This window comes from Plecotus auritus, assembly GCF_963455305.1.
Source record: "Plecotus auritus genome assembly, chromosome: 9".
NCBI lineage: Eukaryota > Metazoa > Chordata > Mammalia > Chiroptera > Vespertilionidae > Plecotus > Plecotus auritus.
The window spans coordinates 151,009,545-151,028,713 of record NC_137783.1 but is presented as its reverse complement, the minus strand read 5'-3'; the positions used below and the strand labels follow the sequence as shown (position 1 = coordinate 151,028,713).

The window sequence follows — 19,169 nt, the reverse complement described above, 5'->3', positions numbered from 1 at the left end:
AGTGGCCCTAAGGCCACCTTCTAGGACCTGCAGTAAAACTAAGCTCTAGCTAGGGAGGAGGAATTTATTTCCTGGAGTGCCTTCTGCTGAGCCATGGCCAAGTTCTTCTACTGAGAGCCACAGCTCTTCTCAGGGAGCACCACTGCCTTGTCCTGCTACTTGGGGTCTGGGGCACTCCCCCTCTTCCATGGGTTCCCTAATGCTCCCACCCCTTTGTTATTGAACACTTTTCACTTACCCCCCTGAATGTGTCACCTGATTCCTGAAAATACGGGGAAGACAACTTGGTCTTTAACTTTCTTTGATACCCTCCCTCCTCCTCCATTTCTGACCCTCCCCCCCGCCCCATTTTCTGAACCCCAGGAAGACAGATCCAGGCGGGGAGGCCAGCAACTTACAAAGTTGTCTTTATTGGTTTCTTCCTGCCTCCCAGCGCATCAGGGTTGACCCCTCCCGGGAACAGGGCATTTGAGGAGATAAATACTTATTTTGCCCCTCACTCATCAGTAGGGGGAGGTTTAATAAAAATAGTAATATAATAATAATAATAATAATAATAATGGCTGTGCTCAATAATAAAATGTCCCCTATGATCCCCTAATACACAGTTGGTCGAAGCTTTGAGAAAAAGGACCCCCCCATTTTTGGGAAGGGCCAAAGTGTGCCTGGAGACCCGCCAGTGGACCGACCGGGTGCCCATCTCCCACCAAGTAGCCCATATAAATACCCTCCCCATCCCATCCCTGCTTAGGAACCCTCTTCTCCTCTGGACGGGTGAGATGACAATGTCAATTGGCTTATGGAGCTTCTTCTCCCTGTTCCCAGCCCTACCCTGCTCCTCCCCAGAGAAAGGACCCGTGGGTGTGTTCCCCCAATTCCCTCTCCCCTTGTCTCTTGTTCATCCATCTTCCTTTATCCCTCTCTCCTTCTCCGGAGGGCTTTTCCCTCCTTCTAAGCACCATCACCTCCTCTCTCCCTACTTGCCTCTCACTTCCTTCACCTACATCCTTCCCCCTGCTTCTCTCGCTTCTCTCCTCTGGCTCGGAGCCTGTCCTTCTCGCCCTGTCCCTGAGCAGAGACTGGGATATGCCCCAACGTGGCCTCCCTGGGGGCTGGACAGGGCGCAGCCCAGACCTGAGTCTGCTCCCAGGGACCTGGCCCTTCTCCGTCCCTGACTCTTCCAAACCCCCTGAGGCTTGGCACTGGAAACGAGGGCTTTGGCACAATCATCCCTGGACACCAGGCCAGAAGAGCCCCCAGCCCATAGCAGAACGGGGACCATTCTGTTCCCAGTGGCGAGCACAGGATGGGAGTAGAGGGGAAAGGTGGGATGAGGGCTGGGAGCCAGGTTCCCAGGTCCCGGGGACTCAGCCTCCCAGTGGCTCCCCAGCCCAGGCTCTCCCTGAGTCCGAATCTCCACATGTCCCGGACCAGCCGGAGCGTGGCACTCCTCAGGCTCTTTGCTCCCTCACATCGCAGTCCTGGGATTCGGGTGGGCCCTGCCAGAGGGTGTCAAGGGGAGCTCTCTGATTCAGGGGCTGGGGGGAGGCTCCGGGGACGCTCTGAGACCTAGAGGAGAAAGAGAAGGAAGTCAGGGTAGAAAGAGGACAGCAGGACTCTTTCCTCACCGAGCCACTGCCTTCGGGGGCCTTCCCAGGACCCATCACCGGCTGCAGCAGGGCCCCTGGAGGCGGCTGATGTGAGTGGGGGTGGGGTTACGTGAGAAGAACTGGGGAACTCGTACTTAATCCTGGAGTCCAAATTAAAGTCTCTTTGTTCATTCACTCCATTCTTCACTCAATCAACAAACATGCTTTCCTTGGACAGAAGACAAACTTGATCCCCGCCATCCATGAGCCCACAGCTGAGGGAGGACTGGCCCCCCGACAAAAACCAAAGGAATGGGTGGGAGGCGGGCACCACAGGTGGCACCACCCCAGAGGGGCAGTCGGGTGGTCTCTGGGAAAGGTGACACTGGTGCAGAGCCTGGAGGTGGCCTGCCATTCATCGGGTTGAGGACAGGAAAGGGCATCCGAACGAGGGGGAGAGCAGGGGCAAGAGCTTGAAGGTGTGACAGAACAGGGCACGTCCCAGGCTCTGAGTGGCCTAGTGTGGCTGGGGGTGGTGATGGGGGTGACAGCCGGAGAGAAGGCTGGAGGATGAGTAGGAACCCCCCATCTCCAGCCAGAGTGAGTTGCTCTCTGCCCCGGGCTGGGCCTCTGTTAAGAATCCCAAGAGGTCCCCCTCTGTGGCACTGGCCCCATGTGCGGAGCTATGTACCAGGTCTCACAATAACCTCATTTTACAGGCAAGACAAGCTCAGGGGGGCCAGGCACCTTTCTGGGCCACACTGCTGGGACAGTCAGAGCCAAGACCCCCAACTCCAGGCTTCTGCAGGGCCCACTGTGGGGTGAGACAGGTAACAGTCTGCATCTCTTAGGACCCAGGGAAGGATGGGCTAAGCTTGTTCTCCGGCCTCAGGTCCCAGTGAAGGGCCTAATACCGAGCAGAACTGCCTGTGCTTGGAGTGGAGGAGGGAAACGCTCCCGCTGGCTCACCTGTATCAGGGAGGCTGAGGGGCTCAGGGATCCCTGCGGGCAGGATACGGACTCGCTGGACAGGGATGTCCAAGGCTTCTTCTTCACTGTTCCAGGAACAGGATGGGGAGACAAAAATACAAGGTCAGATTTGAGGGGTCCGAAGGGGGTGGAAACTTGGGGGAGACATGTGGAGGTACAGGAGGCTGTGGGGCTGTTCTTACTGGGGTCCGCGTTCCCATCGCTGCCCATGGAGGCTGGGCGCCGCGAGGCCTCGGAGAAGCTGTGGGGCCGCTGCGGGACGGAGCTGCGGGCACCTCGGCCCTTCCCTTCAGGAGCCTGTTGGGGGACGGTGCGGAGGGGTGGGACTCAGCGGCACAATAGATCGTGACAATCAACCGCAGCCAGTCGCCAGCCTGGACATGCTGAGGGCCCAGTACCAGGTGAGCTGTGGGCAGCGGCGAGCGCACCGGAGAAGCGCTGATTGGCTCAACCTCCCCAAGGAGGCTTGTGATTGGCTCTGGACTCACCGGGGGCGGGTCCCTGGCGCTGGGCTTTCTGTCGGTAAAGCCCACGTGTACCAGGTGGTTGAAGTTGGTGGGCGGTGAGATGAGCTTGGAGCGCACGAAGGGGTCCTTCAGCATCTCCCTGCGGGCAAAAATGATTTAGAGGGGGGGTAGGCGAAGGTGCCATCTCCCATCCATCCCGCCCCTAGACCCCCCATCTCCCGGGGCTGACTCCCCGCCCCCCGGAGCGGGCCTTGCTTCGTCCCGCCCCCAAGAGTTGGAGGCCCCGCCCAGCCATTGCATCACGCACGCGCACCTGCGCTGCTGCTGTCGCTGCTCGTCTGACACCCGGAAAAAAAAGCGGCGTTTGCTCTTGGTGCGGAACAGCTGGCGCCGGCTGTTGTCAGTGAGGTCGGGGATGTTGAACTCGTCCTTCTCTGTGGGAGAAGCAGAGCTGGGCAGTGCTCACAAGTCCCCAAGGCTCCGGTCCGCGGGCGCCGAGTCATTCACCCACACGTGCGCACAGGTGAACGCACACCTGCGTACCCACAAACACAAGCAAAACACACTGCCTCACCTGCCAGACGGTTCCTGAGGTAGGTCAGGCGGACCTTCTCGGTGCCATAGAGGAACAGGGAGCCCTCTGGGTTCAGGGGTCGCACCTGAGGCAACAGGCACAGAGGTCACCCCATGCTACCCTGTCCTACCCCAGGCCAGCCCCAGGGGTCCTGGCAGACCCTCACCTTCTTGAGTGGCACCGTTTGGACCCATTCTGCTTTCCTCACATCAAACACATCGATGGAGTTCTCACTGAACACCGTCAGGTAGGGGACTGCGTAACCTGCAGGGTAGAAACTGCTTGTGCTGTGCAGCCCTGGGCAAGTCAGGCGCCTCTCGGGGCTTGTTTCCTCCTCAGTGCCACGGGAACACCCTGTGCCCTGCCGGAGCACAATAACGTCCTGCCCCACCAAAAGTCCTTCTGACGACTCTCCAGGGGGCCCCACCCAACTTCCATAACAAACCCGAGATAATGATCTGGAGTGCCACTCTACGCCATGCCAGGCATAGTTCTAACCACTTTGCAGATTTTTTCTCCTTTAATTCTCAAACAACCCCTACCTTACAGATGAGGGATCAGAAACCTCAGAGCTAAGTGGTGGGCAAGGTCACCCAGTGGTGAGTGAGAGCTGGGAACTGGCCCCAGGCTGTCTGGGTCCGACGCCTACATGTTGAAAGTCTGTGCTACACCCAACCCACAGGCCCCACCCCAGAAGAGCCATTGCTCATGAAGGGAGCTCTGTCCCTCTCTTCCAGCCCATACTCCATTACGCCAGTTATCTGTGAATGTGCCAAACTCCCCCGCTGCCCCACTCATTCATTCATTCATTCATTCATTCATTCATTCATTCCTCCAAACAGTCCCAGCACCTGGAGTGTGCTTGTCAGGGGTGGGTGCTGGATGTGACGAAGAAATCAGCCCAGCTGATGTGCAAGCACCAAAACAGTCATTACAAGAAGGTGCTAAGGGCCAGGGCAGAGGTCCGAACACAGAAGCGGGGGAGTGAAAAGGAGCAAGGACCAATGATGAGGAAGAGCAGGGAAGGGAGCATGGACACAGTGACAATGACAGCAACCATGGTGGTCATCATGGAGGGCCTGCTCAGGCCCGGGGCTGGATGTACCTAAGAGTTTGCCAGGTACAAAAAGCAGAGCGGTTCAGGCAGGGGGAGATGTGCTCTAAGGCATGGAAGAGGACGATCCTCCATAAGGCACCGAGGGCAGAGCAGGGCATGGTCAGACAGGAGGGTGCACACTGGCTTCCAATGCAAGCTCAGGTGTTTGGGCAGGACCTGTCTTCCTCTGATGCACGGGATACACCTCAGGTGCCTGGCCCTGTCCCACCCCAAGCCAGCCCCAGGGGCCAGCCTGGCTCTCTGTTGGCCTTACCCCAGCCTGTGGGCAGTGTTGGCCACAGCAGTTCATGGAGGCGAGACTTGCGGCCGGCGCTGTCCACATAGACCCCAGCAGTGGTGAAGAGCAGCAGGAACTCACTGAGGCTGAGCTCCACGGCACCCAGCGCCTCACCCAGGCCCCCTCTCGATGGTGGCAGCTCCTCAGGCATCAGACTGCCCCCCAACGCTAAGGGCGCAGCCTCATTGAGCAGTGGGTAGAGCGAGAAGGCACCAGCTGCACCCACACACAGCCGGTCGCCCAGCAGCTCCAGGCTCTGCACAGGTGCTGGTGCCTGCAGCTCACGGATGCGGTGGTGCCAGGGCCCAGGGCCTGGGCCCAGCTGGTAGCAGAGCACTTGGCGCTTGACAGCTACACAGAGCACAGGAGTGCGGGCCTGCAGGATGCTCCCGGCCGCCAGCGCCTGGCAGCCTCGAGACTCAGGGATCTTGGCACCTGTCACCTCGGCGCTCTCCAGCTCGGCCAGGGGGAAGAGGCGCACGCTGGGGCCTCGGCCACACAGCACGGCCAGAAAGCCCGCACTGGGGCTCACAGCCAGCCGCTGCACCCGCCGGCACTCACCCACCTGGAAGATATCTGTGGAGTTGGTAAGAGAGCGTGTCACCATCAGGTGGGTGAGAAGCAGCTCAGTGCCCATCCTCCTGTGCCCTGGGGCGAGCCCCACCCACACCAGCCTTGGCCCAGCTTGGCATGTACCATTGCTATGCAGGTGGATCACAAACAGCCCCTCCTCGGTGCCCAGAGCAAGCCGGTCCTGGTCTGGGAGAGGGAAAGAGAGGGTTAGGGGTCCAGAGGGCCTGTTCAGAGGCAGGGACTGGGCAGTCCACCTGCCTTGATGAGCCTCAGTTTCGCCCTGTCCCTGTGTCATTGAACCCTTCTGTCCCAGAGTCTAGACTGGCTCTAATGGTAAAGGCTGTGGGGGCAGGGATGGGGTGAGAGGCCCTCCACCCCAAACTGTGGGACTTTGGGTAAGTCTTGGAGATTCGGTTCCCCCTAACGTAAAGTGGGGACAATTAAAAAAAAAAAAAGTGGGGACAATAATGGTACCTTCCTCACACAGCTGCTGTGAGACTGGAGATGAAGCAATGCCGGTGAGTGTGAAGCTCACGGCAATCCTTGCTCAATAAATGCCCCTGTGCCCCCCGGCTCCTGACTGACACAGGGGACCTGGCGGACCGCACAGGCCCAGGCTACTGGGAGAGCTGCGCGCGCTTCTCCTCTCCCCCAGCCGTCTGTCATGGAGGCTCCAGGCTCCTTGCTGACCCAGCAGCCTCATGGGAGACGGGTGAGGCTTAGGTCACCCAGTTGCTAGTTAAGAGAGCTGAGAGCAAAACACCTGGTTTATTTCCTATTAAAACCTTTGCTCTGTTCACTCGCCCGAGATTCTTTTAGAAAAAGCAAATGGAGGCCCAGAGAAGCTGAGCCGCAGGAGCCAGGCTCCTGCCCCCGGTCTGGGCTCCCCACACAGCCATGCCGAGGGGACGGGGCAAGGCGGAGTCCACATCTCACAGCTGCGGGGACTGGGCAGTGGCAGCGGCCCTCATGACTGTGGCTGGGCCAGCACTGTCCCTACAGGCCCTAACTCTCCCTGAGCCTGTCCAGAACAGGTCGCGCCCCCTGGCACGAGGCTCACCAATGATGGCAGCGCAGAGCGTGTGCGACAGCAGGGGCAGCCCGTTGTCGTAGGCCTCCTTGAGGGTGTACACAGGCCGGGGCCTCGGCCGAGTGTCCAGCAGCAGCCGCTGCAGCTCGCCCAGCACCTGCAACCAGCGCTCCCGCTCACCCTCGTTCTCCGCCAGCAGCAGCACAGTACACGTGACGGGCGGCACGGTCAGCTGGGAGGCTGTCACCTGTGGGCAGAGACCTGGGCTGGCGGGCTGCGGGCTGCGGGCCAGTTGTCCTTCCTCCCTTCTCTCTGTGCAGTTGATGCTAATTAACCCAGATGGGAGCTTGCTGGGCGGGCGAGAGCTGGGTGCTGCTTAGAGCAGGTGATGAGCGAGGCAGGGGGTCAGACAGGCACAGGGACAGCCGCAGAGCCCTGACCGGTGCTGTGGAAGGGATTTGCGGGCACCGTGGGGACACAGGTGAGCGGGGAAGGGTGACCTCCCAGGGAAGAGGCGTTCCCGCTGGAGCCTGGGGGAATGGCAGAGGAGGGGGAGGGACTGGCAGAGGGAGCAGAGGTGAAGGGTCCACAGTGCAGGGCACTTTCGGAAGTGGAGAAAGCAAGGTGTGGTCAGAGCAGAGAGACTCCCGGGAGAGGTGGGGAAGGCCTGCCGGTCAGAAATGTAGGGCCTCGAGGCCACGGCGGGAGCACGCTGAGCGTGACAGGGAGCCACAGGTGAGTCCTAACAAGCAGGACGGTCAGCTTCCCGTATAGAAAACTCTGCCCTCCAGGACGGGGCGGGGTGCATGGACCGAAGGGAGGCTCGTGTAGCCGCCCATGTGGAGAGGAGGGGCTGGGATGAAGGGTCAGCCATGGAGATGGAGAAAAGCCAGTGGAAGGGGTCAGCCTGACAGTGGATGGTGACTGGCCCACCCCGCCCCAGGCACTTACCCTAAAGATGCGTGGCAGGTCCTTGGATTGGGCGTGGATAACATCAGGGGCCAGGACTGGGGTGGCTGAGAACTGGGGGTCCCTGCGAGGTTCATGGAATAGGTCAGAGGGCACACTCCCCCTGGCTGCACCGCATCCACCCACTTGTCCCTTGCCCATGCCAATGCCTGGCACCCACCTCAGATCCAGTGCCTGCAGGAGGGCCCCGCTGGCCGGGCTGAGCCGAGGGTCTGGGGCGTCAAACAGCAGCAGGCGTGAGTCACTGAGGGCGGCAAATACCCGCTGCCAGCCCCGCCGGACGCCTGAGGGCCGTGGCACCTGGGGAAGGCAGGCATGGGAGGGCCTGCCAGGCCGCAGCGCCACCGTGCTGTCCTCCCCCTCCCTGGCCCCAGCTCACCGACAGGAAGCCCTCATAGGCAGTGCCCGTGCCTGTTTCGGGGTGTACTCCCAGGGCCGTGCAGAGGAGATCAGGGGGCACAGGACAGGGTGGGGCCTGTGGGGCGCAAGCCCAGTGACAGAAGTAGCCGCAGGCTGTGGGGAAAGCAGGAGACAGGGTGTGAGCCTGGGTGGGGACAGCCCAGAACCAGGGCTCTGCGCGTCCCTGGCCCCAGCTTCCCTGAGGCCCCCCAAGCTGTCACTAATTCCCCACCAAGTGAGAAAAGGAAAACTTAGCAGTGGGAAACGTAGCCTGGGCTCAGAGACGGAGCCTGGAGTGTCAGGATCAGGGCCATTTCTGTTCGTTCCCCCTAGGGGCTGTGGCTGGTGCCTGGGAGGCAGGGGGCCGGGTGGGGGCGAGGGGTCTCACCGTCACAGCCCAGGCCCTGGCGGCCCAGGCCCAGCATCAGCGAGGTGCAGCGCAGACACTTGGTGGGGGACGGGAAACTCCGGGGGCGCAGCATGTGTGAGCCAGGCTTGTGGGGGGAACACAGCCATTATTCACGTCAGACCACAGCCTCTCAGGGCCCTGTACCCCACTCCTGAGGCAACCCTGACGTGTCAGGCAGGACCAGGGATTGAGCCAGCTGGCAGCGTGAGCTCTGAGCCCCAGTGAGTCTGTGGCAGCACTCAAACCCATTGCCACCGCCACCCACGATGTGGTCTGCGGGCCATGGTGCAGGTGGAGGAACCGAGAGGGTCCCTGGAAACCCAGCAGAATGGCGTGGTGCCCCCACCCGCTCTACCCTCTGGGCACCGACCTTTGCAGGAGGACCTTCTGCAGGGGCTGTGGTAGCAGCAGGTCCTCTGGGGAACACAGCCTGTGGGGGAGGGTAAACGAGCAGGTGAGAAACGCATGGGCAGAGGGCCCCCCAACTGCAGGTTCCAGCCGTCCTTACCCCCAGGCGCAGGCTGCGTCGGCCCTCCGGCCTCAGCTCTGGCTCCACTCCGGGTCTTGGGGCCTCTCCTGAGATGCCAGGGTCCTTGGCAGAATCCTTCTGGGGTTTGGGGGCAAAATCAAGGCCTCTGTGCCTGTCCCCAGGACCCTCCCCAACCAGCCCCTGAACCAGGTTCTTACCTCTGGGCTCCGGAAAGGCAGGAAGGGAATCAGGGAGTTTGAGGACTTGGTGTCTGAAAAGAGAGGGTGTGGGTCACTGGGGTTGGGGTCTGGCCCAGCCCTGACACTTATTCCTGAGGAGCCATGGGCCACTGGGGGCCTGTATCCACCTCAGGAAAGTGGGGCAATGACTGCAGGCTGTGGTGGCGGGACCTGCCATACAGTAGGTGCTCAGTAAGTGCTGGCTAACAGATGGTGGGGTAAGCGACCGTCTGGAACAAATTCTTATCTCCACGCCCTGCCAGGCTGTGTGGGACCCCCTGGTAACAGAGGCTGCAGTGGGGGACTTGCTCCAGGACAGCCATGCAGACGGCCACGCACCTCCTGGCCCGCGGGTCCGCAGCTCCTCCCGCAGTGCAGCCAGCTCCTGCTGCAGGCCCCGGTTCTGCTTCTCAGCCTCCTGCAGATGGCTGGGGAGAACCGGCGAGAGCTCACCAGCCGCCCCTGCATGGTCCTGGTGCCCGCTGCAGCGCCTGCCCTGGGCTCACCTCTCGGCCTGCAGCTGGGCCTCCTGCACCTGTGTCAGCTGCTCCTGCAAGCTCTGCTTGGCCCGGATCTCGGCCTCCAAGGCCAACTGCAGCTCCAGCCTGGCCGAGGCCTCCATCTTCTGCAGCCGCCTTGCCTTCCACTGGTGGTCCTGGTGGCCAGAGGGCACCCATGTAAGATGCCCCCTGGGACTGGCTGCCTCAGAGGCCCCCTCTCGCCAGAGCACACCACTGCCGATGCCACCTGATCAGGCGCACAGCCCCAGCTCTGCCAGTGACACTGTGGGCTGAAGCAAGTCACTGCTCTTCCATGAGCTGTGTCCACACCTTCAGAGTGAGGCACCCCCTCCCCACTGGGTATCTCTGGGGCTCACCAGCGGCCGGGCAGGGAGTGTCTGGGTGCCCACGTTCCTCAAGGACTCCAGCTCCTCTGCCATCTTGGTGGCCAGGGCCTGCAGGTAGCCTCTTGAGACCTTCTCATCATTCACCCTGATTGGAAAGGGGGCTCAGGGTCATGGCTGAGCCCTCAGCTCCGCCTGCCCCAGCCTCCACCTCCAGCCCATGGCACCCACCAGCTGAGGATGTCGGCGATCTGGGCCTCCCAGTTGCCCTCTGTCTCCCGCCGCTCGCCCTCCAGCCGCTGCCGGCTCTGCTGCTCCCGCTCCAGCTCTTCCACAAGCTGGGGGCCAGGTGGGAGGTGGGGTCAGTCCCCAGGGGCCCGAGCACCAGAGCCCTGCCTATGTCCGCCCTGGCTCACGCCCTACAGCTTGCCTGCCTGCTACGGGCACTCCCCTAGGGAGACAGCCAGCCCTGGGCCCTGGCCTCTCTGCCCACCCCTCCTGCTGTGCCCCTGCCAGTCCCTCTGCCTGGCTGCCTGCCCTCTGTCTACCCTGCTGACCCGCTCCTGCTCGCGGCTCAGCCGCCGGTTCTCTTCCTGTAGCCGGCAGAGGGCCTCCTCCTTTCCACTGGGCCTGGAGAGGAGAGGGTGCCTCGGTTACTCCCACCGTGGGCCCTGGTCCTGCCCCACCCCCACCCCCCCAGCTGCCTAGCTCACCCGTGGCCGCGGGCCTGCTCCAGCTGCGCACGCAGGGCGGCCACCTCCTTCCTCAGCTGAGCCTCCTGAGGCCCGCCCTCAGGCGATCCCGTGCCGTTGGTCTCAGAGGCAGTGTGGACGGTCTTGAGGACACGGAGAGGGGTCAGGGCAGGGGCCTGAGAAGCCATGGCCCACTCTACCGCCGGGACACAGGCCTGGACCCGAGGGCCCTGAGTAGGGTCAGGTAGAGGGAAGTGCCCCTTAGGGGTTGGGGGTTAGAACTCAGTACCTTGACCCGGGAAGATTCTTTCTCAAGGCTTCGCTCCCGCTGTCTCTGAAGCTGGGTCACCTCCCGGCTCAGCGTGGCCACCTGGGCCTGCAGCTGTGATGGGGTGCAGAGGCAGCCAGTGCTGACCTGCCCACCCCAAGCCTCTACCTGGCCTTGCTGCAGACTCTCCAGCTTTGCCAGCCACAGCGGGAATGAGGCAGGGAACCCCCGCCGCCCACCCGAACCATCAGCCCCTGCTCAGGCCCCTGCCGACCACAGTGGGGAGCGCAAAGGCACCTGGTGTTCTGCTCCCTGGGCTTCCTCCAGCCAGGCCAGGGGTCACTCACCTCCCTCCGGGCAGCCTGGGCTTCCTCCAGCTGGGAGCTCAGGGCCTGCGTCTGGCTGGCCGAGGCCGCCTCTCTCTCCTGGGTCTCCTGCAGCCTTCGGAGCAGCTCCTCCTGCCCGCCCTGGGCCCTGCACAGCTCCTTCTCCTGTGCCCGCAGCCGTGCCCGAGCCTCTGCCAGCTCCTGGGGAATCAGGATGGGGAGCACGAAGCCTGGAGTTAGGGCAAGGGCCTCCTACCACTGAGCCCGGGGCCAGTCACCCACCTCACCAGGCCCTCACCTGGAGGAGCCGGTCTCTCTCCTGCTGTAGGGCACTGTCACTACCAGCGGGGGGCCCATCCGTCTGGGACAAGGGGGCCTTGCTGTCCCTCAGCGTCTCTGCCAGGAATTGTCACTGAGACCGCACACACTGACTGCCCAGCCTCAGCCAGGCACCCGCATGCAGTGTCTCGTGGAGCCGTGGCCGCAGCCTGGGAGGGGGGGTCTCCTCGGCCCATTCTCCATGTGCAGGCTCAGAGTTTAAGATAATTCCCTGAGCTCACACAGCGTGCGCAGAGCAGGGGCAGGACCGGAACTCAGGGTGGACTCAGGTGTGCTGGGAAAGCAGGTCCGCCCCAAGGTGAGGGCAGGGGGCAGAGAAGGAGCGGGGACGGGTGAGTAGGGATACCTGACAGCCTGTCCTGTAGGGTCTGGACTTCCTTCCGCAGCTGCTCCAGCTCCCGATGGTCTGAGGGGATCTGCAGGGCCTCTGCCGTGGGGAGAACCACAGGTGAGCAGCTAGTCCGCAGCAGTGGCCCTGGTCAGACCCGCAGCCCTGGCCCCGCTGGCTCCCGGTACCTTGGAGCTTCCGGCTCAGCTCCGTCTTCTCCTGCTCTAGACAGCGGAGCTTCCGCTCCAGGGCAGCCAGCTGCTCGGAGCTGCTCTCGGGGCCGGGACTGGGGAGAGCAGGGCAGCACAGGTCAGCAGAGACCCCACCCGCCAAAACCTCCTCCGTTCTCCTGCATCCAATCATTCATTCACCCAAGAAACACCCACAGTGTGCCAGGTCTGTACCCAACCCTGGGCTCCGTGCAGGAAGAGAAACAAATCCGGCCAGACCCTGCCCTTGGGAGTCCCCAGGCTGGTACCATGGGCAGCAGCCCAGGGCCGTGGCTCCCAGATCCCCCAGTCCAGGTTCGAGCCCCTACAAGCTATGTGACTACGAACAGTCATCTAACATATCTGAGCCTGTTTTCTCACAGGAAAATGGAGGTGATAACAGGGTTTCTTCCAAGGATTGTCAAGAGGACTCGGTGACATGGGTCCCGCGGGCCCCACGCCTGGGGAACCAACAGTGGGCGCCATGAGTGCGGCACCCAGTGGGCGCTCCACGCGTGCGGCTCAGATGCACTGGCTTACACCTGCAGTGCCTCTTCTCCAGGACCTCACTATGGCTCAGGCCAGCCCCACGCATGGAACTGGATCATCCTGCCCATTTTACAGAGGCACAAGGTGAGGCTTGGGCAGCAGTACGGGCCCTTCCAACGTGAGGCCTCTGGCCCCCAGTCCAGTCTGCCATGGAGGGAATGGGGAGGGCCAAATGCCAGGGCGGGACCCAGAGGGGGCCTGGGCATGGAATCACTGGGACCCTGAGGACATGGGGCCTGTCTTCCTGCGGGCTCAGCGCGCACATCCTCAGCACCTGTCCCATGCAGGCACCAGGTCCTGAAAGGCTACACTCCCATGTCCTCCAAGCTAGGCAGCCCCCAGTTTCCCACCAGGTGTGTGAGGACCAGACTCACCTGCCCGAGGTGTAGGTGAAGCCCACGAATGGTAGGTGGTGGCCTGAGAAGGCCCCATGGGAGGGCGGTGGCAGGGTCCCCTGTGGAAGGAGGGGAGAGAGTTAAGAGTCTCCGGGCACAGCTCCAGGCTGAGGCTTCAGATCCAGGAGATGCCTGGGGACGGAGTGCCGCCCTCCTCCTGCGCAGGTGGGAACATGGCCCCCACCTAACCAGACCACACCTCCCAGGAGTCCTTGAGGCTATGGCCGCCCAGGCACCCACCACTGGGAGTCTTCTTCCTTATACAGCTTCTGGTTAATAGAATGACGCGAGGTAAAGGACCCTCACTTGGCACAACCCACCTCAAGGCAGGTGGACCGTAACTCCCAAGAGCCTCTGGGGTCTGAAGGCCTCAGGCCCAGCCCAGCAACTGCTTTGGGAAACTTCTAGGGGGTTCCCGTAGCCAGGGAGGGGCCTACTGCAGCGGGACCCACCACTCACTGGGTGGTTGAGGGTGTCATCGTCCACATCGAAGTTGGAGGTGTCCACAGGCCCGCGAAGCTCCGGGATGTAGGGGGCAGTGCTGCTCGCCAGCCGCTCCCAGTCCACTCCTTCGAAGAAGGGGTGGTTCTGGAAGTCGTCCAGCCCTCCTCGGCCCAGACGCTCCTCCTGGCGGCACAGCAGCTGGCGGATCAGGTCCTGGGCACTGGCCGGCACATCCGGCACATCCGAGGGGAACTGCAGGTGGTCCTGCAGGCCGGGGGAGCAGTGCGGGTGGGTATCCGGAATCCCACCCCCACCCACAGGCATCACCAACCTCGTGGACCCGGGAGTCCCGCTGCCCTCCCAGAACCCCGGAGCCTGGCAGCCAGACCTCATGGTTCATGATCTTGGCGTAGGTTTCCACCAGGGATTCAGCATAGAAGGGCGTTTCCCCAAAGAGTAGCTCGTAGGCGCAGACTCCCAGTGACCACCAGTCACACTGCGGGCCATAGTGGCCCTTGCCCTCCTCCATGGCCTGCAGGATCTCAGGGGAGATATAGTCGGGAGTCCCCACTGCCACGGACGAGTCCACCTGTGGGCGGTGGTGTTGATGAGGACACAAGGACAGCCCCCGGCTTGGCTGGGCCCGCTGGCCCCTCACCAAGGGTCTAGGCCTGGCACCCCCACTCCCTAGGGGTTGGCTGGCCTGGTGCTCCCACCTGGGCCCTGGGCCTAGTCCTTCCTTCCCCTGGGAGCCGGATGCCCCCTGCACTAGGCCTGGTGCCGCCCAGGCCCTGGGAGCGTTTCTAGCCACGTGTTCCCCGCCCCCACCCCGGGGCGGGGTCCTTACCATGCCACTGTTGTTGAGACGTAGGCAGGAGCCAAAGTCAGCCAGGCGGATGTGCCCGTTCATGTCCAGGAGGATATTGTCCGGCTTGACATCCCTGCGGGAGGCAGGGAGAGTGAGGGGCCTGACCTGTGTGTGTGGTTGGGTGTGTGCGCGGGCACGTATGTGTATGCTCACACGTGCTCCTGCATGCACGCATGTGGGATGGGCGAAGGCTGGTGGCCAGGCCCCCTCGCTCCCAGGAAGGAGGAAGGTGGCTAGACCGGGGAAAGGGATCCGTAAGGACGACCCTCCAAGACAGCAGAGTGTGCTATGGGGGACACAGGAGCAAACCACAGCTTGGCCACCCACCAGCTGAGTCACCTGGAACCAGGCAGGTGCTCACCTGTGCTAAGCCCTGACTTGCTCATCTATCAACTGGAACAATAAGCAGCCCCATCACATAGTTTTTGGTGTGAGTATTCAAAGGCATCATGCAGGTGAAGCACCCAGCGCAGGGCTTGGCACGTGGTGAGTGCTCAGCCAATGTCAGCTGTCCCCAGAGTTGTCAGCAGGGACTGGAGAGGGAACTGGGGCTTTGCGGGCCCCACCTGTGGACGTAACCCAGCTGGTGCAGGGAGTGGATGGCCAGCACCATCTCAGCCAGGTAGAACTGGGCCAGCTCGGGCGGGAGGCGGTCCTCAAAGCGGCTCAGCAGAGTGAGGAGGTCCCCACCGGCGTAGTAGTCCATCACCAGGTACTGGATGGTGGTGGGTGGGGCAAGAATCAGATGGAGAAAGGGACACCTGCCCCAGGACCTCACCTCCCAGTGGCCCCGTGGGGCTCTGGGAGGCGGGGCTATGTCTCCCACCAGCTTTGGGGCGCCCAGCTCCTAGTCAGTACTCAGGCGGAGGGTCCAGGCCCTGGAGCTGGTTGGGAGGGTAAGCCTGTTGGTCCCAGTAGGAGGGACCTCTCTCTCCTTGGGCCCAATGCTTCTGGACCCCAAGGGCCTTCTCCTCTGTCCCCAGGCAACCCCTCCAACCTTGCCCGGGATCCTCACCAGGTACTCCTCGTCCTGGAAGGCGTAATGCAGAGCGGTCACCCACCGGCGGTCGCCCTTCACCAGAACATCCCGCTCCTCCCGGAAACAGGCTGTCTACAGCAGGTTTGGGGGGCAGGGGATGGGGTGGGGTCAGAGCCCCGGAAAGCCCCACGCCAGCTCAGGGACGGAGGAAAACTCAGGAAGGCTAGGAGCTCAGATTAAGGTCCTCTGTGTGAGCCAGAGCCCATGCTTTATGGCTCTGGGCCTCAGTGTTATCAGGAAAGTGGGAACAACTCCACGTGCTTCCAAGGAAGGGATGGGGGAGTCGGCAGCTGTTGGGGGTGGATCCTCTGCCTGTTGGGCAGCCACACCACCTCTTCTCCCACATGCCCTGTGTGTCAGCACCCTCTCGCCCTCCCCCCTCACCCACTTTTAGGGTGCCTAAGTCTCACCAGACTCCAAACTGACCTCGGCCCTCTTCAGCATCTCCCATTTGTGCAGCATTTTCATGGCAAAAATCTGCCCACTGTCCCTCTGCCTCACCACGGCGACCTGAGGCCACAGAGAGCACTGGGCTCAGCGCGTGGGTGCAAACACCCTCCTCCCACCTCCCCAGGCCGTCTGCTCACCTCCCCGAAGGCGCCTCGGCCGATCACCTTCAAGATCTCAAAGTCCTCTCTCTGCAGCCGCAGCTCCTTCACTTTTGTGACGAAGGGGCTGGCTGAGGAGACATAGAGTGGGGCTCAGGGAACCTCGGGAGGGCCCCAGTTCCCTCTCTCATCTGGGGAAAGCCAGGAGCTATAACTCCTCTGAGGCCAGGGCAAGGGTGACCTCCCCAGGACAACCTCTGGCTATGGGGTCGATAGGGGCTGCAGCCCATTCAGCCATGATCAGGATGCATGCAAGGTGGGGTCCTGACTCTGCTGACCACCTGGCCCTGAGGCCTCCCTGAATCCTTAGACCTCTGCCCCCAGACTCCAGACAGCCTGGATCCCAGGGACTGATGGAACTTGTAGTCCTCCCCAGCTTGGGGCTGCCCCTGACCAGCCAGGTCACCAGGGGCAGATGGGGATACCATTCCCACCCCCAGCTCACAGTTCTTAGCCACCTAGCAAGACCAGGCCAGAGCCTGTCTTGGGAAACTGGACAGGCAACATTCCTTGTCCCCAGAGAGGCTTCTCTGCCACTGAGGAGTGTGGCCCAGTCCTGGGCCCCTGTAGACACCGGGGTACCTTGGATGGGGTGAGGCCTGGGGGAGCCCAGAGGACAGGCAGGACAGCGTCTCCCCATGGGGGGCCTCCTCGTCGGCAGGCATAGATAGGTCTGCCCAGAACCTCACAAGACTCAAATGCAGGGCCAGAAACCTCTCCCTGGCTCCAGACGCTGGCACTGGAAGATGTGAACACTCAGGACCTCCTCCAGGCCTGACCAGCCCTACAACTCTGAGCCCTCCTCCCTCTCTGGACTTGGCCTTCACCTGGCCAGGATCCTCCTCCTTCCTGCAGTCCCTGATACTCCCACACGGGGCATCTTCAGCCACTCCCAGGCCCTTTCCAGGCCTGGAGGTGGGAACTGGGGCCTAGAAACTTAAGGAGGCCAAGAGTGACCAGTAGCAGTTGGGGTCAGCTGCAGTCTGACTCCCTGCCTCAGTTTCCCCTGCCAGGAGGTAAACTCCCTGCCAGATGGGCGGGTGTGTGGGTGGGACACAGAGCTGCTCCACAGGTTTATCAAGCAAAACCCCGCAGCAGGGGTGGAAACCTCATTACAGAAATTAATTGTCTCTTTCCCAGGTCTGTGTGTGCAGCTGAGAGGAGCAGCCACAGGCCTCCAAGGGGGAGCGGAGGCCAGGACGGCTACCTATCAGCCAGGCAGGGGCCCAAACCAGCGGCCCATGGACAGGAGGATCCAGGTCCCCGGACAGGCTGCCCAGTCCCCTGGCCCTGCCCTAGGGGATGGGGCTCTAGGATTGGGGACAAGTTGGGGCAGGAGCAGAGTGAGTCACCACCCTGCAAGTTACCTCGGGAGATGTCAACAGACAGGCCCCCACACGGGGGTCCCAGGCAGAGGTGCCAGAGGCAGGCAGGGAGGAGCACATGTGTGTGCAAACACACACGTGGGTGTGGCGTCACAGGGGGTGATGACAACACAGTGAGACACAAGCATAAGGTGCAGGAGTCCGGGGAGAAGAGAAGGCAGCAGGGAGATGGGGACCTCTTACTGCCCTCACCACTGAGGAACGGGCTGCGGGCTGGGGACCACTCACTGGCATGTGTCAGGCCCCCAACTGTGCCAGGCTGGGCCGTGTGCCTGCCCAGAGCTCAGGAGTGCCTGAACACTAGTTGCCCACTGGGCAAACACCCTCACCCTCCCTCCAGGCCAGGCCCCATGCCCTACCCCCATGGCCTGGCTGGCACCGGTGCTCACAGTGAATTCAGGGTCACCCCGGGCCAGCCACTCCCGGTGACTCAGATGAGTCAACCAGGAAGGGGTACAGATCCACCTCCAGCCAGGCCTCCCTCCCTGGCCCTGGGGAAAAGCCCTCAGGAAACCTGGCCAGCGGCTTGCACAAAGGGGCTGAGGTTGGTGCCTAGTCCAGACTGGGGTGGTCTTAGATGCAGGGAGATGGAAGTGCGTGTGGGGGGGACGTGTGTGACACCTACAGATTGTGAGTAGAAACAGGTGTCTCTCCACCAGCTGCATATGAGCGTCCCAGTGCGGCCGTGTGGTATGTGGGAGACTGAGAGCGCATGTGTGCCAGTGGGTGACATGCATGGAGTCTGCGTGTGAGTCTGTGTTCTCACAGGTCATGAGGTGTGATGCGTGAGGGAGGGATTCTGGACGTGGCTCTGTGTAGAGCGTGTATTGTACCTGTGTCTGGGTCTATACCTGGGACCAAGTTTTTCTGAGTCTGTCTATGTGAGATGTGTGTTGTGAGCATGTTCCAGGTTCTGTGAGTAGAAAAGAGTGTGTGTGAATCTGACTGAAGGTAAGGTGTGCAGGTGCGCGGGGTCCGCTGGCTCGTGTCAGGGCCAGTTCCCAGCGTCTGCGGTGGGGATTGGGGGCCGTGGGCGCGCGGCTCCCGGTGGGAGGGTCTGTGGGTGTGGAGCGCGGAGGGAGAGGGTCCTGACGTGGAGTCCCGCGGTCCATCCCTCCTGGCCCGCCAGAGTCACTCACCCCAGCTCAGGAACTGCGCCACGTTGCGCTCTCGCCGCAGGGGGGCGCTGCTGAGCTCGTGGTGCAGCCCCAGCAGCAGATCCAAGAGGCCGTCGAGGCCCGGGCCGCCGCCGGCCTCGCCCCGCGCCAGCCGGTCCAGCGCACGCAGCCGCCGCTCCATGGCTGCGGCCGAGGCTCCGGCCCGGGCTAGAGCCGGGCCGCCCGCATGTCCGCCGTCGGTCGGTCCGCCTGTCCGTCCTCAGATCCTCCGCGCGTCCTCCCCCCACCCTCCCGCCCTCCCCGCTGTCACCTTCCTCCGAGGCCTCCAGCGCGCCCTCACCTGGGCGCCCCGCCCCGCCCTCCGCCCCGCCCCCCGACGGACGGGCAGGTGCGCGCCGGCCAATGGGAGATCCGACAGTGGGTGAAGGTGGGAGGGCGGAGGCGAGCGGGGGCGGAGCCAACCTCGGCCAGGAAGTGGGGGGGCGGGCCCGAACGCTACTAACTCCTGGGCAGGGTGGGGCAAGGCGGGGTCTGCAGGGGGCCTGGAAAGCCGGCTAGATCCCTGTGCGGCCCTAGACCCAGCCTTACCTGGGCCCTCGCCGGCCCCTAACCTAGGTGGGGATGCCCGGGGTACTGCAGCTTCCCTCGTCCGCCG

At 62.6% G+C, this 19,169-nt stretch overlaps 1 protein-coding gene across 2 annotated transcripts; it reads right to left on the bottom strand.

Moving 5' to 3' along the window:
- Nucleotides 1-386: 386 nt before the first annotated feature.
- On the bottom strand, nt 387-18,721 carry CDC42BPG (CDC42 binding protein kinase gamma). Of its 2 annotated transcripts, none has more exons than XM_080640790.1 (37): nt 18,536-18,721; nt 15,991-16,082; nt 15,830-15,913; nt 15,380-15,475; nt 14,931-15,079; nt 14,344-14,437; nt 13,885-14,085; nt 13,512-13,760; nt 13,032-13,111; nt 12,088-12,185; nt 11,918-11,998; nt 11,531-11,628; nt 11,254-11,433; nt 10,928-11,020; nt 10,660-10,781; nt 10,504-10,576; nt 10,178-10,284; nt 9,980-10,094; nt 9,609-9,757; nt 9,442-9,530; nt 9,082-9,134; nt 8,903-9,001; nt 8,765-8,824; nt 8,374-8,479; nt 7,966-8,099; nt 7,747-7,886; nt 7,569-7,650; nt 6,648-6,864; nt 5,711-5,773; nt 4,991-5,590; nt 3,787-3,884; nt 3,621-3,705; nt 3,360-3,480; nt 3,068-3,185; nt 2,762-2,876; nt 2,559-2,644; nt 387-1,569 (listed from the first exon to the last, which is right to left on the bottom strand). In XM_080640790.1, the coding sequence occupies exons 1-37, from the start codon at nt 18,693-18,695 to the stop codon at nt 1,513-1,515; spliced, it is 4,644 nt and encodes a 1,547-aa protein (XP_080496916.1). In that variant the 5' UTR covers nt 18,696-18,721; the 3' UTR covers nt 387-1,512. The 2 variants fall into 2 exon arrangements, with proteins under 2 accessions (XP_080496916.1, XP_080496917.1); XM_080640791.1 differs by having other exon boundaries at nt 8,903-8,998.
- Nucleotides 18,722-19,169: the final 448 nt, after the last annotated feature.